Below are 25,578 nucleotides of genomic sequence, written 5' to 3'. Positions count from 1 at the left end.
TCATTTTTTATGTTTTGCCATTAATTTTTCTCTCGAGTTCATGTTGGGTCTGAATACAATAATATAACATTTTGGAAGGAACATACAAATAACCAGACCCCAGGTTGAAGATTGGATAGCAAAGATCTCCATGGCCACCATATATTTTCCTTGTGAACTGAGAGATGCTGGAATGTAGGACAACCAGACGCTCAGGAAGGACAGCATGCTGAAGGTGATGAACTTGGCCTCATTGAAGCTGTCGGGAAGTCTTCTGACCAAGAAAGCCACAATAAGGCTAATGAAGGCCAGGAGACCGAGGTAGCCAAGCATAGACCAAAAAGCCAATGGTGACCCTTCATTACACTGAATGACTAGTACTCCAGAATTACTTTCCGATTTGACTTCTTGGAAGGGAGGCGAGAATGTCAGCCACATAATGCAAAGAAATATCTGTATAAGGATACAGGAGAGGACTATGAGATAGGATACATGTGGTCTAGTCCATTTCCTTAGTTGACTCCCAGGCCTTGTGGCCTTAAAAGCAATGACTACCATATTGGTTTTGGCCAAGATGCAAGAGACACAAATGGCAAATACAACACCAAATGTCACTTGTCTTAAAATACATATCTCATTCTTGGGATAACCAATAAAGACTAAAGAGCAAAGAAAACAGAGCAATAGTGACAACAGGAGAAGACAACTTAAGGAATAGTTATTGGCACGAACAATGGGGGTTGTTCTGTAGTGAATAAAGAGGGCAAAGATGGCCACAGGAACCAATGATGAGGAGATGCCAGTAGTTGTTAAGGTGATGCCTAGTGGATCTTCATGTGAAAGGAATTCTTGAGCCTTAGGAACACAGAGATGTTGGGATGGATTTGGCCACATATCCCATGGGCATTTTGCACATTGTAGCGAATCTTAAAAAAGTTTCAAAACATAGTGTTAAATCGATAAAATTGAACTTGTGTTCCAGAAACAATGGACTAAGAGAGTAAAACATTTTATGGGCTAAATATTTTTTGTTTCCTACCTGTGCGGTTGGCTATCTCTCCAGAAGGGCATGGAATGCATTGAAAACAGCAGGAAGGTTGGCCTTTTATGGCTGCTTTCCTAAAGCCTTGTGGACAACTTGGGCTGCAGATTGAAACAGGTACCTAGGAACAAAAAATTAGTAAAATATTTTCTAAAAAGATGCAGGTAATGGCATCAAGACAGAAAAGGGGCTGCGTTCAGTGCCTCTGTTGCAGACTCTGTTCAACACCACAAAATGGAGCCAGGTAGTCCATTGAACAGATCCTGAAACATCATATTGACTTCCATGGAGTCATTTGGGCTTCCGCTTGGTGATCATCCTACAAATGACTGCGTGTAATATTTTTTTCTGGCCGCTCAGATCCTGAAAAATAATCAGAGCCTCAAACAGAGCTCCGACAGAAGTGTGAACCCAGCCTTACATGGTGTGTTCTATATTTCTTAGAAGTTTTTGCCACTTTTCCACCACATCAGTGAAAGGACGTGGCCTTTATAAAATGTGTGGCCTAGGTTAAAAGAGGTCATGTCTGAATATTTAACACTATGCACCAAAACATTTGCCAGAATATTGGTACATTTTAAGATAAGTAATAGTTGGCCTAAACTTAGACTGGACACTCTAAGAATACGACAGCTTTATCAAACAGCTAGATACACTGTATCATTCTTACACTGTCTAGTCCTAGTTTACAATGTCTAGATAATTTTAGTAAACCTGGGCCCTGTCTTATGCATTAAGGGTGCATTCACACGAGTGGAGAACCCGCTGCATAAACTCTGCTGCAGACAGCCTGAGGAGAGCCCGCCCCTTTCAATCCCGCAGTGCAAAACGAGTTTGAAACAAAATCTGCTCGTGTGAACGTACCCTTAGATAGGTAATTTGTATGCAAGGAGGAATATTATTACCATAGATATAATCAAAGATATATTATACTGTTACTGACCAAATCCTGTATACTGAGACCAATATTACCAATAATACCAGTATACAAGAAGGAATATTATCACCATACATATTACCATGATATTGTAACTGACCAAATCCTGTATACTGAGACCAATATTACCAATAATACCAGTATACAAGAAAGAATATTATCACTATACATGTTACCATCATACTGTAACTTACCAAATCCTGTATACTGAGACCAATATTACCAATAATACCAATGTTAAAGGAGGAATATTATCACCATACATAGTACCATAATCCTGTTACTGACCAAATCTAGGATACTAATACCAACATTACCAATACTATTGGTATGCAAAAGGCACCTAATCTAGCCATACCACCATACTCTTATTAACACCTTAAGGACCAGGCCCATTTTGGCCTTAAGGACCAGACCAATTTTATTTTAGCATTTTCGTTTTTTCCTCGTCACCTTCTAAAAATCATGACTCTTTTATATTTCCATCCACAGACCCATATGAGGGCTTGTTTTTTGCGTCACCTATTGTACTTTGTAATTATATCACTTATTTTACCATAAAATGTATTATATCACTTATATCACCAAATAAATATTATTTATGTGGGAAAATTGAAAAGAAAACCGCAATTTAGCAAATTTTGTAAGGTTTTGTTTTCACGCTGTACACTTTACGGTAAAAATGCCTTTACAGTAAAGATGTTTTCTTTATTCTGTGGGTCAATACGATTAAAATTATACCCATGATATATGCTTTTCTATAATTGTTCCGCTTATAAAAAAAACTCAAACTATTTAAACAAAATTAGCATGTTTGAAATTGCCCTATTTTGACCACCTATAACTTTCTCATTTTTCCAAATATGGGGCAGTATGAGGGCTCATTTTTTTGCGCCATGATCTGTATTTTTTATCAGTACTACATTTTTTTGGTTTTGCAATAAAATGTGACAAAAAATCAGCAATTTTGGACTTTTACATTTTTTTTTATGTGTACGCTGTTCACCGTACGGGACAATTAACAATTTATTTTAATAGTTCAGACTTTTACGCACGCAGCAATACCAAATATGTGTATTTATTATTTTTTGTATTGCTTTTTTGGGGGTAAAATGGGAAAAACGGATGTTTTACCTTTTTATTGGGGAGGCAATTTTTCTAATTTTTTTACTTTTTTATTTTCCATTTTTTTTATTTATTTATTTTACACTTTAATAGTCCCCATAGGAAACTATTTATAGCAATCGTTTGATTGCTAATACTGTTCAGTGCCATGGCACCATGACATACATTTACGTCCATTGTTGTTAAGGGGTTAAGCAAAACCATACATTGACCATATAGTGGTAGATTATGGTAACTTTCTGAAGACCATAAAAGTGATTAGATATAATTACATCAAGTGACTCGCAGAGGGTGTCTTCTCTGACTGTACACATTCTTTTTCATTTTGTTCTCTATCCAGCCTAGATCACCATGACGAGTACTCCCATCCATGGGTCATATTCACAGAAAAAAAACGACAGACCTACCTTGCCTTTGTTTCCTTGCTGGCGGGACCTGCTTCTCCTCGATTACATAACTCTGAGCTGAGATGGGGCACAGAGTTCATGCACTGTGGCTTTTACTAGCAAACATGTCCTCAGCAAGTGCCCTGGATTTCCATTGTTTGCAATAGTGCCCTTCCAGGCAAATAGATGGATGCCTTCCTTGCCAACCCCTGTGGCCTTGTATGACACAGTAGTGTCCATGAACAAATGTGTTTCCTCATTCTACTGATTAAACTTCACATGTTCTTTTAATAATACAGCACTGTACACAGAGTGTCCCCATTGGGACTCACAATCTAAACCTATCAGTATGTTTTTTAAAGTATAGGAGGAAACCCAGGCAAACACGGAGAGAACATACAAACTCTTCGTAGATGTTGTCCTTGCTGGGATTTGAACCCAGCACCTTAGGACGGTCACAAGGCGACAGTGCTAACCATTGAGCCATCATGCTCATGTTATTATTTTAGTTTTTGCTTGAAATTGTTTTAATTTGTAATACATTGTTATGGGGCAGTCATTTTAGCAGAGTTGTTTTACCAGTATTTAGAGATATGCTTCAAGGCCAGCCCTATGCATGTATGCCATAATAGACAGGTGTTGTCCCATTATCATGAATAGGAAATGTCTCTGGGCATGCTCTGTGACCTTTGAATAGGTCTATCACCTTACACAGATGCAAGATTGTTATGGTATTTCAGATCTCTATTGTATAATGGTATTGGCTCCTGTATCACATGGATGTTTCAGCTTCTGCCATGTGAATATGAATGTTTGTATTCACTGGCAGAAAGCTGAGATTTCAAAAACAATTTAATACATAAAAGAGGTCAGTAAGTTGGATATGTAGATGATATCTATTTTGTACTGAAAAATGGTATCTGTAATTTTATATTAGTAAAAGTGAAAGTCTAAAAGTAATGTCCATAGTATCTCACCCCGTGGTCTCCAGATCCCCAATGTATGTTGCTGGTATTAATAGTGAAGATCTTCCCACTGGTTATACTGGTATCATAACTGCCCACTTTCACTTGTTGGAGTTTCCCTTCAGGGCTCAGCTGCCAGTTCACAATATCGTACACAGCAGGGGGATCTCCGTTCTCATCGAAAAAGAGTTGTCTACCATCGGACGTGTTCAGGCGTAACTTCTTCATGTAGTGCAACAACTGTGAGGAAATTATACAACAGTGATCACCATTAAGCCAGGAGCATGTCACAGAACATAGACTTTAACCCCTTAAAGACCCCCTTAATACAAAATAAGAGGAAACAGATGCGTTTATATGGATCAAAGATTATACTTTATTACAATAATTTTGAACAAACAATTCAAAAACATAGTGCATGATAAGAACAATTAAAATCACAAAAACGACCTATGGAAAATTTTAAAGATACTAGTCCAGTGGATATGAACCGAGTGGTGGGGGGCTAGGACACCTAGAAAAAACACATGTATATAGTGTCTGGATCAATAGGTTATGCTATGCAACATTGAGCTCAATCTGAGTTACTAAGGATTGGTGCCGAAATAAAAGAGTATATACATAAAAGAAGGAAAGAAAAAGTAAAGAAACAGAAGATGCAAGCGTATATCAGCATAATAAATAACATAGCAAAATATACAACCTGGTGTGTAGGGCCTAGTCAGCCACCGGACCCAACACTTCGCTTCACGCTTCAACTGGGGTGTGGCCAAAGAATGAAACTACCTCTTATTTATATTGCGTTTGAGCCAATCACATGTAGCACCCTAAATCAGCTGATGGCAGAAAACAGCTTGTATGTATAATAGCGTCATTGGTGCACGCATCTTATCGCTACAGCAGGCGGGACCACCTATTAAACACGTCAGAGGTAAACATTACCTGATGCGGTCAGCATACAGAGAGACCGACGTAACATGCTGACGCAGCCGATGTCAGCTGATCGGGCCAAAGTCAAGTGACCGCGGCAGAGGCGGAGTTGAGGAACAGCCCCAAAACCATGTTCACCAACGCTGGCCCACCGTAGTAGGGCATAGTGATGTGGCTGCGGTCAGCTGATCAAGGTGTGGTCAGGTGATCACATAACAAAGGGGATGGTATCCACTGAGGGACAATTGGAAATCGTTTTGAACCTATTAGGTAAGTGTGCCGGAGACATGACGGCGGATAAAACCATCGGCCGCCATGTTTCAGAAATAAGAGAACCACATCTTAGACCTCTTAAACTGTATAAATAGAGCATCTTAGTGTAATAATATCATAACGAATATAAAATGAAAATATATAAATGTTTAGGTGACAATGAAACTATATGTGATTGATATAAAAATAAGAATAAATATGAAAAAGAATAAAAGAATAAATATAAATAAAATGTGTTGTAATTCCTTGTGTATGTTAATGAAAGTAATTGGTAATGTGAGAGAAAAAAGTAAAAAACCATGTGTAGGGATGTGAACAGAAAAGAGTATGTTGAACTTGAAAAATAAATGTAAGGGAAATGAGTGGTGAACAGTGAATGTGTGAAATGTGAATAGATAGATGTGATGCAAGTAATGAGAGATGCATGGATAGAACATATATATATATATATATATATATATATATATATATTAATAATGATGAACACTTAGTGAGCATAATAGCACAAACATGTTCACTATGAAGCCGTGCCTCACTGGTGGACATGAGAAATACCGCTGTGATAAAGACAAATAAAATAAAAATTAATAAATTAAGGGTACCCCGGGAGACAAAAAGGGGAGAGTGGGAAGAGGAAGGGTAATGGGAAAAGTAAAGGAGTACCAGTGTGCGACAAACAAACCCCATGTGCAGGTGAAAAGAGGTGCAAAGGAGTGGTGCTCAAGTGAGGAAAAAGTAATGGAGGAGAATACTTACAACATTTTGACCACATCATAGTAACCCAGCTATGATTAATAAAAAAAGAGCTGAAAAAGCTAAAGAAATTTTTTTTGGTCATCATTAAACAAGACATGTATCTAACCTCCATTAACATAACAGTTAGAATACCAACGTCCTAACACAATGGTAACTCAGTGATGTCCAGATGTATAAGGGAAGAATAGAATAAGTGATACTTGCTCAGAAAATAGTATCCTGACAGTAAAAATGCATGTGAATTAGTAAAAGTCCCAAAAATAGAATTGTAGTAATGTCCATGATTAGACTGAATGAAGATTCACAAAAATCCAAAATGTGCATCTATTTGATGTCAATGAATCAGATAGCTGAATGTCAAACTACCAACTGTAGAGAAAAAAATAAAGAGAACTGCCAGCGGAAAACAAGAGGAAGAAGAATTAAAATAAGGTTAAAATCAAATTAAAAAACAACAAAAATAAACAATCGGAGTTGAAGAGATCAAAGGAGATCAACACCCCAGTGCATAGTATTTATGCACTGGAGTGAATTACAAAAAAGGAACATAGCTGTTTACCTCTTTGAGGCCTCGTGGAGTCATGGTTTCCAACCAGAAGATCCATCGAGTCTCTCATTGGGCCAACTACAACATGACCAATCCCCCTAAAGCGAAGAAGGGAGCCATCAGAATTATGGTATTGTTTAAAATGCTGTGGAATGTTTTTCAGAAGTGCTTCATCATGTCCATCTTTAGCTGCCTGTATGTCTACAACATGCTCTCTGTTTCGGCGACAAAGCTCTCTGGTGGTCATGCCCACATATAAATTACCCCTTTTGTGGTGCATGTTATACTGTGCCTGATGTCATAAGTTCTTGTTTCCCCAGAGTTGCTGAACTGTTTTGTTCGATCCATATTTTTGCAGCCACACATTTCCCACACACTGTACTTCCACATATAGGACCCTTACTGTCAAAAAAGGTATCGGTCATCAGATGTTGCATAATAACTATGGACCAAAGTATCTTGAATGTTAGTAGACCTACGGTAAATAACGGCCGGTGATGGAGATAATGATTTACACAAAATGGGGTCTGTCAAAAGAATGGACCAATGTCGTTTCAGGATGTTGGTTACCTGGGAACTCTGGGTATTGAAGTCGATGATACATCGAACCTGGTCTGTCAGAGTTTTTGTTTTCTTCTTGGAGAATAGTAAGATGGTACGGTTCTGAGCTTTAGCTCGTCTGTAGGCATAATTGATACAATGATTAATGTAGCCTCATTCTTTAAATCTTTGCTTAAGTTCTTGTGCTTGTGCTTCAAATCGTGCATCATCTGAACATAGTCTTCTAGCTCGTAAGAACTGACCATAGGGAGTGTTTATAATGAGATGGATGTGCTGAAGTTGCATGGAGAATAGTGTTTGCTGCAGTACTTTTGCGATACAGTCTGGATGTAGCCCCGATTGTCCACCTGGATTTGGATGTCAAGAAAGTCAATTACAGTCGTGCTCACTTTGTATGTTAGTTTTATATTCATTTTCATTTAGATGGTACATAAATGTGTCCAAATCCTCCTGAGTTCCTTGCCAGATAATCAAAATATCATCGATGTAGCGCCCCCATGACACCAATTTGTCAAGATGGGGCGCTACATCCGATGAAAAAAGGGTTCTCTCCCACATGCCTAAAAAGAGGTTGGCATATGAGGGCACAAGGTTCATGTCCACCGGACTAGTATCTTTGGAATTTTCCATAGGTCATTTTTGTGATTTTAATTGTTCTTATCATGCACTATGTTTTTGAATTGTTTGTTCAAAATTCTTGTAATAAAGTATAATCTTTGATCCATATAAACGCATGTCTCCTTTGTAATTTCCCTTAAAAGGGACTCCAATATTTTTCTTTCTATCCACAGGGAAGAGGATAAGTGTTTGATTGCGGTGGGCCCAACCACTGGAACCCCCACAATCTCCTGTCTGGCACCCTAGTGTTCTGAAGATTCGTGTTCAGAACACTGGCTACCCTCACGCACAGAGTGGCAGTGGTCAACATACCCCCTCCATGCCCGGTACTCATCTCCAGCTCCACGTTTATACCATAGTGTCTAAATTGAGGATTAGAAAAAAATAGCACAGTTACGTTTTAAGGAAACAGACATTTTGGCCTTTTGGGCACTGACACCTTTCATTTTTGTGTTTCCTGTTTTCCCCCTTGCTTTTTAAGAGAGATAACTCTTAAATTTTTTCATCTGCAGACCCATATGAAGGTTGTTTATTATGTGACCAATTGTACTTTGTAATGACACCTTTCACTTTACCATAAAATTATTATTTGTAGGGGGAAATTGAATCTTTTTTATTTTTTTCCATTTTTTTTTTTTACACAGTGCGCTTTATGGCAAAACTCACACATTGTCTTTATTCTGTGGGTCACTAAAACAATACCAATTCTTACATGCTTGTCTGTTACTATACTTCTTTTAAAACAAACCTTTTTGTATGAAAATCAGTATTTTAAAGGAGAACTGCAGCACAACACTTTTAACTTCCCCTGTGCCCGGGCTGCAAAAACTAAAAAAACAAACTTTAACTCACTTTCCTACGTTCCCCTGTTCCCCTGATATCGGCGTCCCATTCCTCCGTTGCTGCTCTGGTATCTGCTTCTTAGGAACGTCACACTGCAGTCAGCGTATTGCCGGCTTCAGCGATGTCCCGCCTCGGCCGGTGATAGGCTGAGTGCACTGTCATGTAAGGAGCCTGGGCAGCAGGGAGAAGGTGGGGCCTGAGCTCCTTACATGACAGTGCGCCTAACCTATCACGGGGCGGGACATCGCTGCGGCCGATGATAAGCTGACTGCAGTGTGACTTTCCGAGCCTAGGAAGCAAATAGCAAAGCAGTACCGGAGGAATGGGACACTGATATCGCGCCTACGTTCTTTAAAATTTCCAGATTCAGATAAAAAATCAAGATTTTTGGCAGGGGACAGGACAACTTCATTGCATCAAAGGGACGATGGATGGGGCCATGTACCATCAAATTTTTTTTCCAATTTATGTTTTTTTTTTTTTTTTTTACACAGTGCGCTTTATGGCAAAACTCTCACATTCTCTTTATTCTGTGGGTCACTAAAACAATACCAATACTTACATGCTTGTCTGTTACTATACTACTTTTTAAACAAACCTTTTTGTATGAAAATCAGTATTTTAAAGGAGAACTGCAGCACAAAACTTTTAACTTCCCCTGTGTCCGGGCTGCAAAAACTAAAAAAACAAACTTTAACTCACCTTCCTACGTTCCCCTGTTCCCCTGATATCGGCGTCCCATTCCTCCGTTGCTGCTCTGGTATCTGCTTCTTAGGACCGTCACACTGCAGTCAGCGTATTGCCGGCTTCAGCGATGTCCCGCCTCGGCCGGTGATAGGCTGTGTGCACTGTCATGTATGGAGCCTGGGCAGCAGGGAGAAGGTGGGGCCTGAGCTCCTTACATGACAGTGCGCCTAACCTATCACGGGGCGGGACATCGCTGCGGCCGATGATACGCTGACTGCAGTGTGACTTTCCGAGCCTAGGAAGCAAATAGCAAAGCAGTACCGGAGGAATGGGACACTGATATCGCGCCTACGTTCTTTAAAATTTCCAGATTCAGATAAAAAATCAAGATTTTTGGCAGGGGACAGGACAACTTCATTGCATCAAAGGGACGATGGATGGGGCCATGTACCATCAAATTTTTTTTCCAATTTATGTTTTTTTTTTTTTACACAGTGCGCTTTATGGCAAAACTCTCACATTCTCTTTATTCTGTGGGTCACTAAAACAATACCAATACTTACATGCTTGTCTGTTACTATACTACTTTTAAAACAAACCTTTTTGTATGAAAATCAGTATTTTAAAGGAGAACTGCAGCACAACACTTTTAACTTCCCCTGTGTCCGGGCTGCAAAAACTAAAAAAACAAACTTTAACTCACCTTCCTACGTTCCCCTGTTCCCCTGATATCGGCGTCCCATTCCTCCGTTGCTGCTCTGGTATCTGCTTCTTAGGAACGTCGCACTGCAGTCAGCGTATTGCCGGCCTCAGCGATGTCCCGCCTTGGCCGGTGAAAGGAGCCTGGGCAGCAGGGAGAAGGTGGGGCCTGAGCTCCTTACATGACAGTGCGCCTAACCTATCACCGGACGGGGAGGGACATCGCTGCGGCCGATGATACGCTGACTGCAGTGTGACTTTCCGAGCCTAGGAAGCAAATAGCAAAGCAGTACCGGAGGAATGGGACGCTGATATCGCGCCAAAGTTCTCCTTTAAAATTTCCAGATTCAGATACCAAAATCAAGATTTTTAGCAGGGGACAGGACAACTTCATTGCATCAAAGGGACGATGGCTAGGGCCATGTACCATCATATCTTGGGTGAGAACCTCCTTACCTCAGTCAGGGCATTAAAAATGGGTTGTGGATGACCCAACAATGACTGAAAACACAATGTCAACACAACATAAGAGTGGCTCAAGAAGAAGCCACTCAAGTCCACAATCCCATAGAAAATCTTTGAAGGGAGATGAACTTTCAAGTTGTCTTGAAACTTTGAAACCTGACTCAGAGAGGATCGACAAAGAGAAGTGGGAAAAATCCCTTCTGAGATTTGTGCAAACCTGGTGGCCAACTACAAGAAATGTCTGACCTCTGTGATTGACAACAAGAGCTTTTCTACCAAAAAATAAGTCATGTTTCTCAAAAGGGGTCAAATACTTATGAAAATAACAGAAAATAATATAAAATATACTATATTATTTTCAGTATATTATTTTCAGTATTTTTCTCACTTCTAGGGTAGGGAGTTTTTGTAGTATGCTTGGATTGGTTGTGATTTGTAGTAGTGAACCTGGTCTAATACATTCTTACTTATGAAAATCAATTGATAACTTATAAAAAATGTGCTTTTATGGATTTTCTTTTCTTTTAATTATTTTTCTTACTGTTCAAATAAACCAACCAATAAAATGATAGACTGCTCATTTCTTTGTCAGTGGGGAAACATACAAAATCAGCAAGGGAGCAAATAATTTTTCCTTTACTGTACATTAGGGATGAGAAGTTACATTTATGTATATGAACAACTTTACACAACAGCCGTGATGATGAGAACATTGTCAAAGTTCTTCCATTGAGCTTATACCAACCTGCCAAGGCTTGAAGTTCTTAATATCAGCACATGATCCATTGAGGAATGGTCCATCTTCCTTCCTACATTTACCCAAATCGTCCAGAGCTTTAGCTACTGCATGAACTGCTGTATAGATATTGTATGGTACCCTCAGATTAGAGACATCAATGTAGTTGTTCCAGATGTTCTCAAGACTTTCTTGGCCTGTACATTCTTTTATCGATGAGATGGAAATAATTTTAGAGAGCATCTTGTCTTGGAATTTGCAGCCAAAAACTTGTTCCCAGATTATTTTTATCCATTGGTTTCCCACGACCATGGATGAATTGATCCTGTTGAGAAAATCTCCAAACCCTGGCATGCTTCCACTATGGAGGGCAAAACCAATTGTTCCAAGAAGAAGTCTTGAATATTTACTCACTGACAAGAAAGATGATGTAGACCAAGCTTCACTGGCAATCCATACTTTTCCTGTGACGTTCTGCCTCAGCATCTCATCTAGTACAAAGCTTAAGTCCATATCAGTAGAGAAGATGACCACCGCTGTGGCTGTTGAGTCTTTAACCACCTGAGCAATATGTGGGGCATTCCGATCTTGCCTACTGGAGATTATGGTCTCTGTGAAATCCACACAGGCTCCAGCTTTTATTATATCCCTCTTGACTAATTGAATACCTTGCTGCCCATAGTCATTATCGATGGCCACTAGACCAATCCAGGTCCATCCAAACTGTAAGACCAGCTGTGCAAGACCTTGAGACTGGAAGGCGTCACTGGGGACTGTTCTAAAGAATGATGGAAACTGGATATGGTCACTGAGAAGAGAACTTGTGGAATAGTGACTGATCTGTTGGAAAATTCAAGAATATCATTGAGGAAGAACTATGTTTTGGAAACACTATGGGGGAGGCTTATCAAAACCTGTCCAGAGGAAAAGTTTCTGAGTTGCCCTTAGTAACCAATCAGATCGCTTCTTTCATTTTGAAAAGGCCTGTGGAATATGAAAGAAGCAATCTGATTGGTTGCTATGAGCAACTTAGCAACTTTTCCTCTGGACAGGTTTTTATATATCTCCCCCAATATATATGTAACATATGACATACACTCATGCGAAGGTGGTTGGAATTGAAATAAATTCTTCGTGTAAATATAATGATAATATAAGTGATAACAAAATTATAGTGATGGGAGACGTTTATTGGGAAAAACTGAACAATTAAAAGGAGGCTCCAGTTGTCTGTTGAGCGCCTCCAGCCTGGTTAAATTTTTTTTTTTTTTTGAGCTGATTTGCCAAAAAGCTGCCATTTTGTCTCATCTGTCTAAAGGACAAGCACCAAAGCATCTGGGAGAATGTGCTTTGGACAGATGAAACAAAACTGGAGCTTTTTGGTAAGTCACACCAGCTCTTTGTTCACAAACACAAAAATGAAGCCTATGATGAAAAGAACACTGTACCTACTATAATCATGGGGGAGGCTCAGTTATGTTTTGAGGCTTTGCTGCATCTGGCACAGGACGTCTTTAATTTGTACAGGGTACAATTAAATCTCAAAAAATAAATCACGACATTCAGATCAACCGCAGAGATTCACGCTCACATTTAAGAACACCCCCATGAATAATTTTTATCAGATGAGCTATCTATAATAATTGGTACATTTTGCAACAGGTTACAGACTTAGCAGCAAAAACTAAATTAAATCCTATAGTGACCTACCGTAAGAACATTACCATACAAGGCTACATTAATAAAATAAAGTACAATCAGTCCGAAACCCAAACCTGGCTGAATGACACTCGACCAAAGGGTAACTTCTGCTGTGGCAGTTGCAATTTCTGCAAATATAATTGTAAAAGTAATTTTCTAAATTTAGGAGGCTACCATGTGCAGGTACGACATTTTGCCACTTGTCGCACCCCCTTTGTGGTATATTGCCTGATCTGCAGATGTTGCCACTTTGTTCCACCAAATAAGGGAACATATTTGTTCCCTTCATACGGGTATTGGAGCAAGTAGATGGATATCCCATGTGCAATCATACCACAACAGTGACCCTAACCATTTCACCTTTGCAGTCATTGAAAGAATAGAGCATAATGAACGAAACCTGAACCAGCATCAAATTCTGCTTTGAAATGAAGCTAGATGGATTACCCGCACTAACGCTACAGGCCCTTTGGGACTGAATGAGAAATTAGAAACAAGGGCTCTTGTAGCATAATCTGATACTTAGCAGCTTCACAGAAAAGGTATTTGTTTATAATACACTGCTGTAACACATATAACCTGTTGTATGTTTCTTGTTTACCTGTGTAACCCTATCAACCTGTTCTGTTTAAAACACACCTTTTCCTGCACGTCATCTCACCTGGCCTTACGAAGCGCTCCGGCGCGAAAATGGCCCATCGCCATCCTATACACCCGCGTCTCCACCACCTGCCTCCCTGCCTTGTATCCCGTTATTGTTCTGCCAAACGAATAAAGAAGTTTGTACAGCATACTGGGTGAGTGATCCGTATTCACTACATTATCCATACAGTTTGCGTCTATGATTTCTTCGTGGTAGCACCAGTACCCAAGCTTTCAGCTTCCAGGGAGCCGTACAAAGTTGGAGTGCACTACCGTTTGTCCATATACACACCAGTTAGTGCCAAGTATCTCGTTGCTGGAAATCTCAAGACTATCAAGGCATTCTGGAGCGAAATGTGTTGCCCAGTGTCAGGAAGCTTGGTCTCAGTAACAGGTCATGGGACCTTCAACAGAATAATGTCCCAAAACACACAGCTAAAACACCCAAGAATGGCTTAGAGCAAAACATTAGGCTATTGTAAAGTGGTTTGTATGATCTGAATCTTATGGAACATCTGTGGAAAGGGCTGAAATCTGCAGTCTGGAGAAGACACATTCACACCTGAGACAGCTGGAGCAGGATCTTAAGAGGAGTGGGCCAAGATACCTGGAGACTGGGGAAGAAGTCTTATTGAGAGTTACAGAAATCACTGGATGTCTTATTTTTGTCAGTTAATTTTCAGTAAATTTTTATTCATTATAACTTTTGTCAGTTAAAGTTATTTCATTGTGTTTTTAACGGAAAGGTACCAAAAATGTTATCCATGTCTATATACAAAGGCTATAGAGTCTATAGGTCAACTCCAGGTTCAGAGGAAGTTGGCAAAAAAGAACCCATAATATCTCAACATCTCAAATTCAAAAGGACATTAGTGTTACGCTAGTACTTACTTGAGGATACCTGTATAGCCCTAGTATATGAGCCAGTAAAATGGAGTATGTAGATGTATAATGTCCGATTGCTGCAGCCAACGTGGTTTTCTGGTTACATCGATAGTTAGGAAGAGCTTCTCCATGTCCACTTAACAGCTGCAGAGCTCCTGACACTGCTCTCTGGAGGACTACACATGAGTCAAAGATCTGAAATCCCAAGGTGATATTTGGCAAAAGATTGGGGGTTTTGTTAATTTCCTCCACAGTGAAGTATACAGCCTGGGCACTCTGGTAGGAATCTAACCTGAAGCTGACGACAACACAGACAAGTTATTTTTTTTCTAAATATATATTATATTTAATAATGTAGATGTGACACAATTGTATCATCAAATGCATCATTGGACTGAGAAGCAACATGTTTGTTCTGAACAACCTGTTAGGAGAAATTGTTACATGAGGGTAGTTAGGTGCAGCAGAAGGCATAAGATAGCTCAGAAAGATCACCAGTAGAGAGGATTGGTTGATCTGTCAACAAGGTCTAACAGTTCCCACGGTGTATCCAGACACAGTTGGCCATTTTAATTACACACCCTGGTCTCTTCAAGAACCATTTCCAGGAACTTAGCAGGAGGAAATTTGGCACTCATTATGTGCCCTGATATTTACAACCAGCCACCATCTCCTTCATTTAATACTGTTGTGACCAAATTACCTGACTTGCTACAAATATGAACCTTAGTGTCTTTAGCTACAAATCCAGGTTCTGTTTTTCGGTTCCAACAATAGTCTGGTTGGTGTATGGAGGTCTTGTGGAAATAGCTTTACCATTACTGTGGAGCGATGTATTGCCCCATCTGCTGGTGGGATGATTGCATGTGGTAATTGGTAGTGAAATAAAGGACACTAACAGTTTAGTGATATGTACAGGGCATCCTGCACCCACATGCATTGCATTTTTCAGCAGGGAAATGGTCTTCACACACGGCAAGGGTTTCCTAGGAAATGTCTCCTACAGATTGTAACACTTCCTTGGCTGCCTGGTCACCAGATTTATCACCAATAGAGCATTTATGGGACCAGTTGGGGCACAGCAAACCTACGAGTGTAGAGAAGTTTTTGCAAACTCTTCCACCATCTTTTGTGTGATACCACTAACTACAGTGGGGAGAACAAGTATTTGATACACTGCCGATTTTGCAGGTCTTCCTACTTACAAAGCATGTAGAGGTCTGTAATTTATTATCATAGGTACTCTTCAACTGTGAGAGATGGACTCCAATACAAAAATCCAGAAAATCACATTTTATGATTTTTTTTTTAAATTAATTTGGATTTTATTTCATGACTTAAAGGGGTACTCCGGCGCTAAGACATCTTATTTCCTATCTAAAGGATAGGGGATAAGATGCCTGATCGCGGGGGTCCCGCCCCTGGGGACCCCCGTGATCTTGCACGCAGCACCTTTGGATAGGGGATAAGATGTCTTAGCGCCGGAGTACCCCTTTAAGTATTCGATCATCTACCAACCAGTAAGAATTCCGGCTCTCACAGACCTGTTATTTTTTCTTTAAGATTACCTGTTTTACCTGCACCTGTTTGAACACATTACCTGTATAAAAGACTCTTGTCCACACACTCAATCAAACAAACAAACAAACAGACTCCAACCTCTTCACAATGGCCAAGACCAGAGAGCTGTGTAATGACATCAAGAATAAAATTGTAGACCTGCACAAGGCTGGGATGGGCTACATGACAATATGCAAGCAGCTTGGTGAGCAGACAACAACTGTCAGTACAATTATTAGAAAATGGAAGAAGTTCAACATGACAATCAATCTCCCTTGGCCTTGGGCTCCATGCAAGATCTCACCTCGTGGTGCATCAATTAACATAAGGAAGGTGAGGTATCAGCCCAGAACTACACGTCAGGACCTGGTCAATGACCTGAAGAGAGCTGGGACCACAATCTCCAAGAAAATCATTAGTAACACACTACGCCGTCATGGATTAAAATCCTGCAGCGCACGCAAGGTACCCCTGCTCAAGCTAGCACATGTCCAGGCCCGTCTGAAGCTTGCCAATGTCCATTGGGATGATCCATAGGAGCAATGGGAGTAGGTCATGTAGTCAAAAATAGAGCTTTTGGGTCTAAACTCTACTCGCCGTGTTTGGAGGAAGAAGAAAATGAGTACAACCCCAAGAACACCATCCCAACCGTGAAGCATGGAGGTGGAAACATCATTCTTTGGGGCTACTTTTCCACAAAGGGGACAGTATATCTGCACCATATTGAGGGGAGGATGGATGGGGCCATGTATTGCGAGATCTTGGCCAACAACCTCCTTCCCTCAGTAAGAGCATTGAAATGGTCATGACTGGGTCTTCCAGCATGACAATGACCCAAAACACACAGCCCGGGTAACTAAGGAGTAGCTCCATAAGTAGCATCTCAATGTCCTGGTGTGGAACCCAATAGAAAACCTTTGGAGGGAGATGAAAGTCCATATTGCCCAGCGACAGCCTGAAACCTGAAGGATCTGGAGAAGGTCTGTATGGAGGAGTAGGCCAAAATCCCTGCTGCAGTGTGCAAACCTGGTCAAGAACTACAGGAAATGTTTGATCTCTGTAATTGCAAACAATAGTTTCTGTACCAAATATTAAGTTATGCTTTTCTGATGCATCAAATACTTATCTTCGAAAGAAAGAGACCGGAGGCACTGAATGCTGCTGTGGGTGATTTATTCTAAGTCAGGTTCACAGGTAAATGCTCAGTCAACGAATCGTTTCACGCACCTGCGCTTAATCAATGACCACTGAGTGGTCATTGATTAAGCACAGGTGCGCGAAACGATTAGTCGACTGAGCATTTACCTGTGAACCTGACTTAAAATAAATCCCCGGCAGCAGCATTGAGTGCCTCCGGTCTCTTTCGTTCGTTGCCTTTAATATCCTGGATGAGCACCCATGCAGCAGAGGATCCGTGAGTAGCTAATCTGCATAGCAGTATGCTGGTGTCTTCTATATTGCACCAAGTGGCAGTGCCAACTGAACTGTATGTCGCTTTTGGATCAAATACTTATCTCACACAATGAAATGCAAATCATTCAATGTGATTTTCTGGATTTTTGTTTTAGATCACAGTTGAAGAGAACCTATGATAAAAATGACAGACCTCCACATGCTTTGTAAGTAGGAAAACCTGCAAAATTGTCAGTGTATCAAATACTTATTCTCCCCACTCTACATCCAAAATCAACAAAATCAGGAAAGCTTCTGATCCTGTCAATGACCAATACAATCACCAGAGTATCAGGGTAAATAAACTTATACATTGTGTGCTGTTGTCATCTACCACTCATCATCCACAAACTATTTTCTTTCTATAAGGTTTCTAAACCTTAAAAACATAATGCTAGAATAATGCTCGCCCACACACAGTAAAAGTTTCCCAGGAATATCTCCCCGAGATTGCAACACTTTCCTGACCTGCCTGGTCATCAGATTTATCACCAATCGAGCATTTATGGGACTAGTTGGCACCCCAGCTTCATCAACCTATGAGTGTGCAGGATCTACATGACCAGCTGCAACATCTGTGCCACAAAATGCCATAAAGAAGATGCCATACCTGCATCCTACTTGCCCAACCATATCTCATCTTGTATCCAGGCTAGAGGTACCCAGCGGGGTACTAGGGCCTCCTTTTAGTTGTACAGTTTCCCTCAATAAACTTATCCATTCCCTTATATTGTAATTACTTCCATATATATATATATAGGCTTAGGTACCTTATTTCCTAGAGACTGGACTACAAGGAGCAACTTGAGAGCAGGAAATCATTCCACCCAATGTGATTTAGTGTAGACAAATAGACTGTGCTAGATGTAACAGAAAGAAACTGCGGTATTCTCTGTGTCCTCTCTGTTATCTGCCTGTGTTCATAATCCCGCTCCCTCAACATGTGTGTCCAATCCCGCCTGCTTCCACAAACATTTTGTCACAGCTTCAAAAGATAGTACCTCTGGTGCCATTTCATTACCCACTGTGCCATGTCACTGCCCCCTTCATCATCCCCCTGAGGCATTTCAGAAGTTTGAGGGATTCATCAGATCTCAATCCCGATGCAGGGCTCTACACCAAAGGCCTTAAGCAACTGCTATATCTGCACCCACTATAGCGGTGTTCCATGCTTGACACGAGGTGATCTATGGATGGGCTAATAAATATTTCTTTATGTACACATGACTGAAGGACCCCTATAATAGAATAGTTTCTGACTTTTACAGAAACTATTACCATTTTACCCTTATCAAGCACCTGAACAGTAGGTAAGAAGAAGCCTTACGTCGTACAAATGGCCGGACCAGGCCTCTCCTTGTAATTGACCTTTGGGTAGATCTTGTCCATATGAACAGGCATCACTGCCCCGATTATTATATCCCCATCCAAAGAAATACTTGTGAGCTCGCTGCCGATCAGTTTGCAACTAGATTCAATACAATTGCAGAAGTGTAAGATAAAGAACATGAACCGAAGCCTCATTGTCTCTAAGAATTGTGGCATCAGATGGAGAATCGGTCATAGATGAAGAAGATATTGGATAGACCACAACCCTGCAATAAAATAATAAGAATGAATCCATCCTGGGTCCTGGGGTCACAATACAGCTCAAACAGAAGTCACGTTGTATGTCCTCACACCAAGCCCTCTGCCTTTACAGTTTGTAGATTTTTATTTATTTATTTATATAATGTGAGATTCTTTGCTGTGAGAGTGGGAAATCTGTTATTTAAAAGCAACATGTAAAATACCCTTAAAGCATACCCGTCAAATCCAACAAAAATGTTTTTTTTTTTATATATATCACTCAGTACCTAATTCTGACCATGTACATCAAATTTTTGTGTCTAGCACCTTTATTTTTTTATTACACTTTGAATTTAGCTCACTAGTCTGAATTCCTCTCAAAGGGAGGGGGCGTGGCCTCACTGTGCACGTCTCCGCCCCCTCCATCAGTATGCTGTCTGCTCAAATCTCCCCTAGCATTAGAAAAACTACAACTCCCACCTTGTAGTGGATAAATTGCGCTTATCGCCCCTAGATAGGGGTACAGTCAGAAGCTTGATCGGAATGAACTGTGAAGCCTATTGGGTCACAGGAATGGGGAACCCACTCCTGTTCAGTGAAGTAGATAGGAAGAGCAAAATTTGACCCATACGTCAAGCGCTGTTCCAAATTCCAAGGTAAAATAAACGTAGCCAAAGTAATATGGAGGTTAAAGTACCAGCAGGCACTACATTTATTTGAGTAAGAACCAATGACGTGTTTCGGAGGTGGAACAGTGCCTGGCGTATGGGTCAAATTTTGCTCTTCATATCTAAATCAAGGAAGTGTGTCCATGACATAGGTGATGATGCATGGACTCAGCAGGACTAGTATGTGTCCAAGCAGGCGGGGGGGGGGGGGGGGGGGGGGCTAGTTGTTTGACTGGCTTCTTCAGTCTGAAATAATTTTCTAATGAGAGCAATTAAGCAATTGCAAAACCTATTTTGCATGCTTTACAACATATCAAGAGTTTTTGTATCTGACAGTGCCCATTTAAAGGATCGGATATTAGTTTTTGCATAAACTCAATTTCAGTGCACAGTCCTAACACAGGTCCTGTTATGTTGGAACACTTGGTTGTAGGATATCTGCAGTGTCACTAATGTGTATCATTTATATTGAATTACTTTGTGTTATTCCTATGTTCTAATGTGTGATATCGCTTATGGTAACATGCAGCAAACTACTGGTAAATGAGTGAGGTACCTATTAAAAACACTACATTACATTGTAGAACACTCTGGAATGTGGGAGATGCCTCCGTAGTCCAGCCTAATGTCCCCTAGTTAGGGATGTGCAAATCAAATCTGCCGAATCTGAATTCATTACGAATTTCAGGAAAATATGATTTGCAACGAAAGCGAATAACGCCGCAATTCAATCGCGCAAATCGCTTCATTAAACTCCATTTAGTGCAGTCCAGGCTCCAGGTCATCTAAAATGGCAGATCCACATGTGATGAAATGGGGCAAGAATTCCTGGGAAGGCGGGAACAAGTGTCAGCGGGATGACCCTGAATCACATGCAGCATGCAGCCTATCAGCAGCCAGTCACCCCTGTGATGTCACAGCCCTATATGATTGGCAGCCAGCTTGTGGCCACTCACATCAGCGTTCTATTACAGAGAAAGAGGGACAGAGAGCAGTGCGTTGCACAGAAAAGCTCTTTTACAGCAGTGATTCAACTCATGCCCAAACCCAGCCAAGAAGCACTGATAGGGAAGGGAGTGAGATTGAGAGAGAAAGTGCAATTTTGGGTGTAGTATACAGCGACTGAGTGCTGCAGCACTGGTGTGTACAACTACTGAATAGCTAATAGTAGCCAGTCAGTTAAGGTGAGCAGAGCACTAAAAGCGCACTGTCCTCTATTAAGTGTAACTTGTGCGTATATCTAAGTGGTGTACCATTTTGTTCCTGTTAAAGTCTCAAGGTCCTAGTTACTGTAAAAGGCCAGCCAAAAGTACACACCTGCTGGGGCTTCATCATCATCAGGAGAAGAGGGTTACAGGTTGCCCCTGAGGCAGCAGCTGAGCCAGCAAGGCGGTAGCATGGTTGGCAGTCAGCATGATGGCAGAAGTGGAAAGTCTGGAGCCAAACGTGCCCGGGGTAGACTTAACGGCAGCCTACCTTCCCGGGAGGTAGTGGAACAGGGTTCCTGGAGTAAGCGGCAGTAGCAGTCAATCAGTGTGGACTGTTTGTAGGAAAATCAGTTACTTAGCGGTGTGGCAGTTTTTCATCAAGCATACAGAGGAGGTTAACATTAGTGCTGGGTGCGAATATTCGCTTTTCAAATATTTATTTTGAATATTGCAAATTTGCGAATTTGCAAATATTGAGAATATATTCGCTATATATTCGAAATTACGAATATTCACTTTTTTCCGCATATATGCGCATATGCGCATATTCACATGTGCGCATATTCGCATATGTGAATATTCGCATATGCACTTATTCGCATATGTGAATATTCGCATATTCCTTCTTTTCACTTGTGGGCCAATTAGAATGATGCAAATACACTTGTCAGAAGTTATCAACAACATCCCTAGCAACCAATAGTAAAGTTGCCCACCCCCTCACTGTTTTCTTCCTCGAATACGCGAATATGCGAATATTCGCATATGCGAATATAACGAATACAAGAAATTTGCGAATATAAGACGAATATTCGTCTATATATTTGCGAAATATCGCGAATTCGAATATGGGCAATGCCGCTCATCACTAGTTAACATGGCCACATGCAAGATGTGTTGGCAGAAGGTGAAGAATGGCCAGGGTCCCAATGTTGGCACCATGGCCCTGCGTCAACACATGCAGCATCACCATAAAGCCGCCTGGGAGAACCATGGCTCCGATATGGTGGTCCAGCCTACTGCATCACCCAGTGGCACGCCGCTCCCTGTTTCAACCAGCCAAGGCTCCACCACCTCAGCCGAAGGGAGCTGTGTGTCATACCCATCTTATGTCGCTCCAGATGCTCCTGCTCCTCCTATTTCGAGTCTGTCATTCTGTTAGCAATCCATTGGCGAAGCCATGTCCAAGAGACAACAGTATGCGCCCACTCATCACACGGCGCAGAAGCTGAATGTGCTCCTGTCCAAGTTGTTGGTGCTGCAGTCACACCCTTTTCAAGTGGTGGACTCTGCACCTTTCAGAAAACTGATGGCTTGTGCCCAGCCGAGGTGGAGAGTGCCAAGCCGTCATTTTTTTGCGAAGAAGGCAGCATCAGCCCTGCACAATTTTGTGGAAGAAAAGGTGGGCCAGTCCTTGAGCCTGTTGGTGTGTACCAAACGGCACGGCAGTGCCGACGTGTGGAGCTGTAACTATGGTCAGGGTCAATGCATGTCCTTAAGGGTCCACTAGGTGAATGTAGTTCCTGTACAGCTACAACAGCAACTTGAAAAGGTGATGCCTCTTCGGCCTCCACGCTCTCAGGCCATTGGTCCTGTGACAGTGTGTGATTCCGCCTCGTCATCCTCCACCGTGTCCTCAGCCTCCACTGCACAGACAAGTCCCAGTGCCCCTCCAGCATACCATGTGTGCAAGGCAGTGCAGTGTCACGCTGCTGAATACATGGTTTGCTTTGGCAAATGAAGCCACACAGGGGAGGAACTGCTAAAAGTCATTAACCCCTTGGGGACAGAGCCCATTATGACTCTAAGGACAGGAGCATTTTTTTTCAATTCTGACCTATCAGTTTATGCATTAATAACTCTGGAATGCTTTTACTTATAAATTTGATTCCGAGATTATTTTTTCATGACGTATTCTACTTTATGTTAGTGGTATATTTTTGTCAATACTTGCATCATTTCTTGTTGAAAAATTCCAAAATTTTATGAAAAAATTTAAAATGTTGTATTTTTCTAACTTTGAAGCTCTCTGCTTGTAAGGAAAATAAACATTCCAAATAAATTATATATTGATCCACATATACAATATGTCTACTTTATGTTTGCATCATAAAGTTGACATGTTTTTACTTTTGGAAGACATTAGAGGGCTTCAAAGTTCAGCAGCAATTTTCAAATCAGAATTTTTCAGGGACCAGTTCAGTTTTGAAGTGGATTTGAAGGGCTTTCATGCTGGAAATACCCCATAGATGACCACATTATAAAAACTGCACCCTTCAAAGAATTCAAAATGACATTCAGAAAGTTTTTTAAACATTTAGGTGTTTCACAGGAATAGCAGCAAAGTGAAGGAGAAAATTCAAAATCTAAATTTTTTACACTCGCATGTTCTTGTAAACCCAGTTTTTGAATTTTTACAAGGGGTAATAAGAGAAAAAGCCCCCCAAAATTTGTAACCCAATTTCTCTCCAGTAAGGAAATACCTCACGTGTATGTGAAGTACTCGGCGAGCGCAGTAGAGGGCTCAGAAGGGAAGGGGCAACAACAAGGGGCACGTAACAAGGGGTACAGTTAGCCTTAACACCCCACAGGGGTTTGACGACTTTTCATTAAAGTCTGATGTGTAAATGAAAAAAAAAATTTTTAACTAAAGTGCAGTTTTTTCCCCCAAATTTACCATTTTTACAAAGGGAAATGGGAGAAAATGCCCCCCAAATTAGGACGTAAAATGCTCTGCGGGCGAAATACAATGCTCAGAAGAGAAGGAGTCACATTTGGCTTTTGAAAAGCAAATTTTGCTGAAATGGTTATTGAGGGGCATGTTACATTTAGGAAGCCCCTATGGTGCCAGAACAGAAAAAAAACATATGGCCTACTAACCCAACAAGTTAATAAAGAAATCGAATCATGGCTTACTCCACAAAAACTGGAAATGGGAACCATGGTGACCAACAACAGGAAGAACATCTTGTCTGCGCTGCGACAAGGAAGCCTGAGCCATGCACCCTGCATAGCACACGTGTTCAATCTGGTTGTCAAGCGGTTCCAGAAGTGTTCCCCTCATCTGCAAGATATCCTTTCAATGGGAAGGAAACTTTGCATGTAGTTTAGCCACTCATACACCGCAAAGCACACCCTCCTTGAGCTGCAGCATCAGATCAGTATCCCCCAACAAAGTCTGATTTGCAACGTTTCAGCACGTTGGAGTTCCGCCCTCCATATGTTGGACCAACTATACGAACAGAGAAAAGCCATCACCGATTTCTTGATGATCCAAGTGGATAGGGTTACTCCCCTGTGTAACTTCAATGTCAACCAGTGGCAGCTCATACATGACACCTACCGTTTTCTCAGGCCCTTTGAGGAAGTCACCTTATTAGTCAGTCGCGAATTACGGGATGAACAACATCATTCCACTGCTTCATTTACTACAACACGTGTTGGAAGCGATGGCTGGTCAGGGCACTGAAGACATGACGCCTACAACTCACGACCACATGAGCCTTGTGGGGGCTGAACTGGAGGAAGAGGAGGATGAGGGGCACAGTGGAGCACAGTTTCACGAGATGGGCGGTTTTTCAAGTCACCTGACACGAGAGGAGGAGCAGGAGCAGCCTGAGGAGCTAGAGGGTTATGAGGAAGGAGAGACAGAGGACCCATAAACACTGTGGCAGTATGCAGTGGAGATGGAGGCGGGGAGTACCCCCGATTCACTTGCACAAACGGCACGATGCATGCTCACTTGCTTGCATAGTGACTGCTGAATTGTCACCATTTAGATGCGGGATGACTTCTGGTTTCTCCACCTTATTGGACCTCGCTACCGGCACAAAATAGGGGCCTTTTTTTACACCGGATAAGAAGGAGGTCAAACTGACCTATTGCAGAGACATCCTACGTAGTCAGTTGGCCGATGCATATCTGAGCCATCGTCCATTCTCTCGCAGGTCTGACTCAGGGGGCCCTCTGCACTCACCTTCCACTGCCATGGCTGCTTGGGAGGGTTGGGGTGGCAGGAGCAGTACCAGCTCCATCAACAGCAGCCTGAGTCTACAGTCTCTGATGAGGACCTTTGTTCACCTGCATATTGAAGCAACTCATCAGCAGCAGGTAGACCTGGAGCAGGACCTTAACCAGCAGGTGGTGGCATACCTTGACATGACTATGACAACACACCTTGAAGATGCGCTGGACTTCCAGGCAGCCAAACTTGATTTGTGGCCGCAACTAGCAGACTTTGCCCTGGAAAAGCTGTCCAGCCCGGCCAGTAGTGTGCTATCAGAGCGGGTGTTTACTGTGGCGTGGGGGATAGTAACCCCAAGGAGTACTAGTCTGTGCACGAAA

General features: G+C 41.4%; 1 protein-coding gene across 1 annotated transcript; it reads right to left on the bottom strand.

Moving 5' to 3' along the window:
- On the bottom strand, positions 1-25,171 carry LOC130367302 (uncharacterized). The gene is made up of 11 exons (XM_056569710.1): positions 25,113-25,171; positions 19,117-19,257; positions 14,784-15,075; positions 11,559-12,389; positions 11,060-11,126; positions 7,891-8,061; positions 7,674-7,848; positions 7,511-7,619; positions 4,447-4,674; positions 1,019-1,142; positions 1-905 (listed from the first exon to the last, which is right to left on the bottom strand). Exons 1-11 carry the CDS (start codon positions 25,169-25,171, stop codon positions 1-3), a joined length of 3,102 nt encoding a protein of 1,033 aa, XP_056425685.1.
- Positions 25,172-25,578: the final 407 nt, after the last annotated feature.

Source organism: Hyla sarda, chromosome 4 (assembly GCF_029499605.1).
Source record: "Hyla sarda isolate aHylSar1 chromosome 4, aHylSar1.hap1, whole genome shotgun sequence".
NCBI classification, from domain to species: domain Eukaryota; kingdom Metazoa; phylum Chordata; class Amphibia; order Anura; family Hylidae; genus Hyla; species Hyla sarda.
This window is presented reverse-complemented; position numbering and strand designations above follow the sequence as displayed.

What these genes read in the sequence shown, in the direction of transcription:
- LOC130367302 (XM_056569710.1), bottom strand. Translation starts at nt 25,171, where the DNA reads ATGGACGATGGCTCAGATATGCATCGGCCAACTGACTACGTAGGATGT. An exon ending in AGAACTTCAAGCCTTGGCAG is followed by an intron (nt 11,127 to 11,558) that starts GTTGGTATAAGC and finishes TATTTTCATAAG; the next exon opens with TATTTGACCCCTTTTGAGAA. An exon ending in GCACAAGCACAAGAACTTAA is followed by an intron (nt 7,620 to 7,673) that starts GCAAAGATTTAA and finishes TTATGCCTACAG; the next exon opens with ACGAGCTAAAGCTCAGAACC.